We start from the raw sequence: 5,070 nt of genomic DNA on the forward strand, positions 1-5,070 counted from the left end.
TGATTGTGCTCGGCATGAGGACAGCACGGGCTGTGGTTAGGGAGGATCCTTGTCTGTGGGTGACGCAATGACAGCAGGTGCCGGGCTGTGGGATGTGCGCCCATCAGTCAGGCGGAGAGGGCGGGGGCAACGGAGCCCAGAGCGGGGCTAGCTGTGCTGCGGGCAGCGCCCCACAACACAACGGTGAGGAAATGTAGAATGCTGTTTGAGGAGACAGACGAAAGCTGGGAAGGCCGGGGCAGGACCACGTGGGGGGAGGGCCGGGACCCAGCTTAGAAACTTGACCCGACTGGAAAGAAGAAATGGAGGACCTTGACAATGACTCCAGGTTTTCTCACTGCGCAAATACAGTCAGACACGGCTGCAGGTAAATATTCCACCCTTTGTTCTCCCCGCGTGATCTACAATAATAATCTGCTTCGTGTTGATGTTTCCTGCTGTGTCGCTGACAACTACCTGAAAGAGAAGTTGGGGTGCTTCCCTGGGCTGGAAAAAGTTTAGCTACTTCAGAAAGCAGGTCTAATGAAGCAAGTTTATTTTATATCCATCAAAGGGTAAGTTGACTCACGCATGCGTGATACATATAAAGCTCTCGCTAGCGCCAATCACATGCGTGTGTTTCGATCTGTCATTGTTGATCGTGAATTTGGTTGACACTTCTAGTATAGAGAAAGGGCGAATAGCGACATTAAAAGATTTCTTCTAATTAATTTCCTTTCAATGTGCACAAATTAATGCACCGGGTCACAGTTATTAATAATGAACTAATGACTGACGACTATAATCGTGTTGCATTCATTTCCCTTACGTGCAGGTGCACCATTTCTCTCCACTAATACCAGCAGTGAATGTTTTAGCAGCCGATGGACGTCATTAGTCTCGGACTGACTTGTTTGGTGTGCGCAACAGGAAATATTTCGCTTTTGGAGAACAAGAAAAATAGGTTTATTTGTGTGACGCTTATTAATTTGTGCAGTTATTCAGTGTCTGGTCAGTGAATGTTCAAGAAAAAATATTAATTTTTATTACAACGTTCTATTACGTTCACGGTGACTCATTTGTTTCAGCCCTTTGCGTCAGCACGTCTCTATCGGAACAAACCGACGTTTCTGTGAAAATGGAAGCTTTTGTTTTTCTGCGGCCACAGACACTTACACCTGTTTGTGTGGCCCGTGGGAGCCTGGGGGTTTGACGGGCTTGGTCTACGGGCTTGGGACGAATACGGTAAGACACCTCCCTGGGGCCTGTGCCCCGACTGTCTCCTGAAGAACGAACAAAGCCCCCCCCCATGTCTCTCAACTTCAGGCCCCAAGCCCCTCCCCTCGTGGCGAGGCTGTAAGGGGAGGCCCTTCTGTTGCTCTTTTGGCCTCGCTCTGAGCAGCCAGGCGCCGGAAGTAAACGCGAACTTTCTGCTTCTGTCTCTTCTCTCCGTTGTGAATTCTGCCACAGCCCACCTCACTGCGCCCCCTCCACACCCACAAAAAACACACAAAAAACCAAACACAAGGTCCGAGTATAAACAGGCAGGTTGGAAATGGAACCACGTAGAACTTTCAGGGAAAAACACACAGAACTTCAACACTGACCTCGGGGCCACCAGCGTGGAAGGCGCCGATGATCTGAAACGCAGAGGCGCGAGGCGGGAGAGGTGGAGCGGCGAGGGTTTCACACACGGTTCCGACCGCCGTGGGGCGCCCGCCCGCAGGGGGCCATGTGACGCTTAAGGGGGGCAGTTCGGGAGTGAGTTACTCACAGTGAGCCTTTTGCATTTCTTATGGTTCCGGGGGCCTCGTATACAGAATACAAATATGTACTGTGACACATTTGTGCATTCCCGGTCTCTATTATATGCTTTGAAACATTATTTGCTATTTTTTCCTATCACTTCATGTTATTTTTTAACAGTTTCTTAGTGATTTCTTCCCCAGGACTCCCACTGCCCTTCCGTTCTTTTATTTTCTCCTTCGTGGACGCCATGTTCTTGGGAAGCTGGTTTAGACCCAGTCCATGGCCTTTGAGGCTTCCTCCACGTGAATAGGGGTTCGCTTTTTGAATAAGAAGAATTATATGTCACGGGGGGCGGGCATTGGGATTTTGGAGACGCTTAGGTGGGGCGTGGCCAGAAAAAGGCTGGGGACCTGGGGCCACTGGTTTAACATATCTAACTGGAGGTCACAAGGATGAGGTGGTATTCCAAGAATAACGGCAAAAAAAGAAAAGAAAAAGAAGAAAAAGGAGAATGGCTAAAAAACTTCCAGACCTGATCATGAAGCTTAGTGGTCCCTCCTTTGGGAAAACTGCTGTTTGAACTACTGTTATTCTTAGTCTCTCTTTAAAAATATATATATTATTGGTTTTTTACAGAGAGGAAGGGAGAGGGATAGAGAGCTAGAAACATTGATGAGAGAGAAACATCGATCAGCTGCCTCCTGCACACACCCCACTGGGGATGTGACTGCAACCAAGGCACATGCCCTTGACCGGAATGGAACCTGGGACCCTTCAGTCCGCAGGCTGACGCTCTACCCACTGAGCCAAACCAGTTAGGGCTATTCTTAGTCTCTTATTCTGTAGGTCAACTCTGTTATTTCTAGGCTGTGAAATAACTTGGTTTTTAGCTTGGATAATAGAAAAGGTAAACTTAGTTGTCTGACCTTGCAAGCTAGCCACCTAACTGATAAGCTGATATTGATGGCAGGTGCCTGTAGAGATTGGACACTCAAGGTTACAGGTGTCTGTATAGATACGCTATGTATTCAAAGTTACACGTTGTCTGTAGAGATAGGACAGGTGTTTGCTAGATATGATATGTACTCAAGGTTACAGGCTGTCTGTAAAAATAACTGACACCAGGGCCTAAAAAAGATATAAAAAGAGAATGCTTCCTCCGCTGGGGGTTCAGAATGTGACAGGTGATCTGCTCGGAACCCGGGCGCAATGAAGATGACCCCTAACTGATCGGCTGATAAAGGTGTCTTGTCCGGCTCGCTGATCTGCGATACAGCAGTCAGAGCCAGGAAACCTTAGATTGAAAAAGTTCACACAAGCCCTGGCCGGGCAGCTCAGTGGGTTAGAGGGTCGTCCCAATGCCCAAGGTCACGGGTTTGATCCCATCAGGGCACATGCGAGAATTGACCAATGAACGCACAGATAAGGGGAGGAGCAAATCCGGGCTTCTCTCAAATCAATACATCAAGTTTAAGAAGTTTAAACCTCCCAAAGCCCTCCAACAGCAAGAATAAAAATGAAACCCAGACCCTGCCGGTTGGCTCCGCGGACAGAGCGTCGGCCTAAGGACGGAAGGGTCCCGGGATCGATTCTGGTCAAGGGCGCGGACCTCGGCTGCAGGCTCGATGCCGGCTCGGGTCAGGGCACATGAGGGAGGCATCCAGTGGCTGTGTCTCTCTCACACGGTGTTTCTCTGTCTCGCCCGCTCCCTCCTGTTACCCAGGAGGCCAAGTGGCCAGAGCCTGTCTATACACGCACTAGGTCATCTGGAAACCCCGATGGGCGGATGCCCAACATGGCGCCAGCAGCCAGGGACGGGAGTCAGCGTTCGTAAAGGGCTCCAGCGGGCGTTTTCGGGGGGGCAGGTCCGGATCCCAGGCGAGGCCACGGGAAAATTACTGTTTTTAGCCAAAGGACTGTGTCCGAGGAAGCGAAAGCGAAGGTCGGTTGCGAAATGATCTAAAGGTCAGTTTCTCGGAGGAGGGGACGAACCACAACAGAAGAAACCGGGAGCTACCGAGGCACGAAGAGGTGCGGGGGGGGGTCTGAAACTCACACAAGGAGCCCGTCTGCACGCCCACCACTCACTCCGGCCCGACTCTACCACCTTCTGAAAAAGGCAAAGCTATGGAGCCGGGAAGACGAGTGGTTGGGGGCGGGGAGAGGGGAGTTCATCTGTTCCGTCCAACCAGGGCGGACTTCCAGGTGGTGCGACTGCTCTGTGGCTTCCTAATGGCAAAACGTGACGCAAGGCGTTTGTCCAAACCCACAGCACGTGGGGGCAGAGGACTGTGGACTTGAGTTAATAGTAAAGGGTCAGGCCCTGGCCGGTTTGGCTCAGTGGACAGAGCGTCCGCCTGTGGACTGAAGGGTCCCAGGTTCGATTCCGGGCAAGGGCACAGGCCCGGGTTGCGGGCTCGATCCCCGGTAGGGGGCGTGCATGGGGCAGCCAATCAATGATTCATCATTGATGTCTCTCTCTCTCCCTTCCTCTCTGAAATAAAAAAATAAACAATAATGTATCAACATCAGCTTGTAACACGAATGCGGGCTGCTAATAATAGGGGATCCGTGTGTGATGTGGGGGCGCATATGGGAACTCTGTACTTCCTGCTTCATTTTTTTTGTAAACCTGAAATCGCTATAAAGAGTAAAGTCCGGCCTGGCCGGCCTGGCTCAGTGGTTGAGCGTCCACCTAGGAACCAGGAGGTCCCAGGTTCGATTCCCGGTCAGGGCACCTGCCTGGGTCGTGGGCTGCATCCCCAGTGGGGGGCGCGCAGGAGGCCGCCGGTTCATGATTCCCTCTCATCATGGATGTTTCTCTCTCTCTCCCTCTCCCCTCCTCTCTGAAACCAATAAAAAATCTATTAAACAACAATAGCCCCATTAACTAAACAATAACCTAAGGAGTCCAAACCCCGGCCTGCTCCGCTGAGACTTAGACCACAGACAACAGAAGACGCACAGGCAGCTACAGACGAGCATCGAGCTGGCTGACGGCCCAGGATCCCAACCACAGGGGAGGCCTGAGGCCACACGTCTCCAAGAGGAGAGAAGAGGAACACGGGATGCGGGCTGAGCTCATGGAGGAGTGTGGACGGAGTCGCAGCACTTTCTGTAACCGCCTTGTTCACGCCCAGACGCCGCCCGGGGGCTGTGCCCGGGCCCCGGGGCCTCTCACCTTTGCAGTGGGCGTAGGGCATGGTGAGGGTGTAGTCCTCCGCCCGGTTCAGGAAGGTGAGCGTGGCCTTGCCGTCCAGCAGAGCCGACAGGGAGTTCCCTGCAGAGACGGGGCCACGGGCCGGTGAGCGGAGGGGGCCCTCCGGGCCGGGCCCACCCCCT

The 5,070-nt window shown here is 52.4% G+C and overlaps 1 protein-coding gene across 1 annotated transcript in view; it reads right to left on the reverse strand.

Annotated features, from left to right (window-relative positions):
* Positions 1 to 5,070, reverse strand: part of LOC102759940 (oxysterol-binding protein-related protein 5-like) — a 79,407-nt gene that overhangs the window by 7,487 nt on the left and 66,850 nt on the right. The window contains exon 9 of the mRNA XM_015562386.1: positions 4,910 to 5,068. Within this exon, the coding sequence (XP_015417872.1) occupies positions 4,910 to 5,068 (159 nt within the window). The remainder of the gene's footprint in view (positions 1 to 4,909; positions 5,069 to 5,070) is intronic.

This window comes from Myotis davidii, unplaced genomic scaffold (genome assembly GCF_000327345.1).
Source record: "Myotis davidii unplaced genomic scaffold, ASM32734v1 scaffold3578, whole genome shotgun sequence".
Lineage (NCBI taxonomy): Eukaryota > Metazoa > Chordata > Mammalia > Chiroptera > Vespertilionidae > Myotis > Myotis davidii.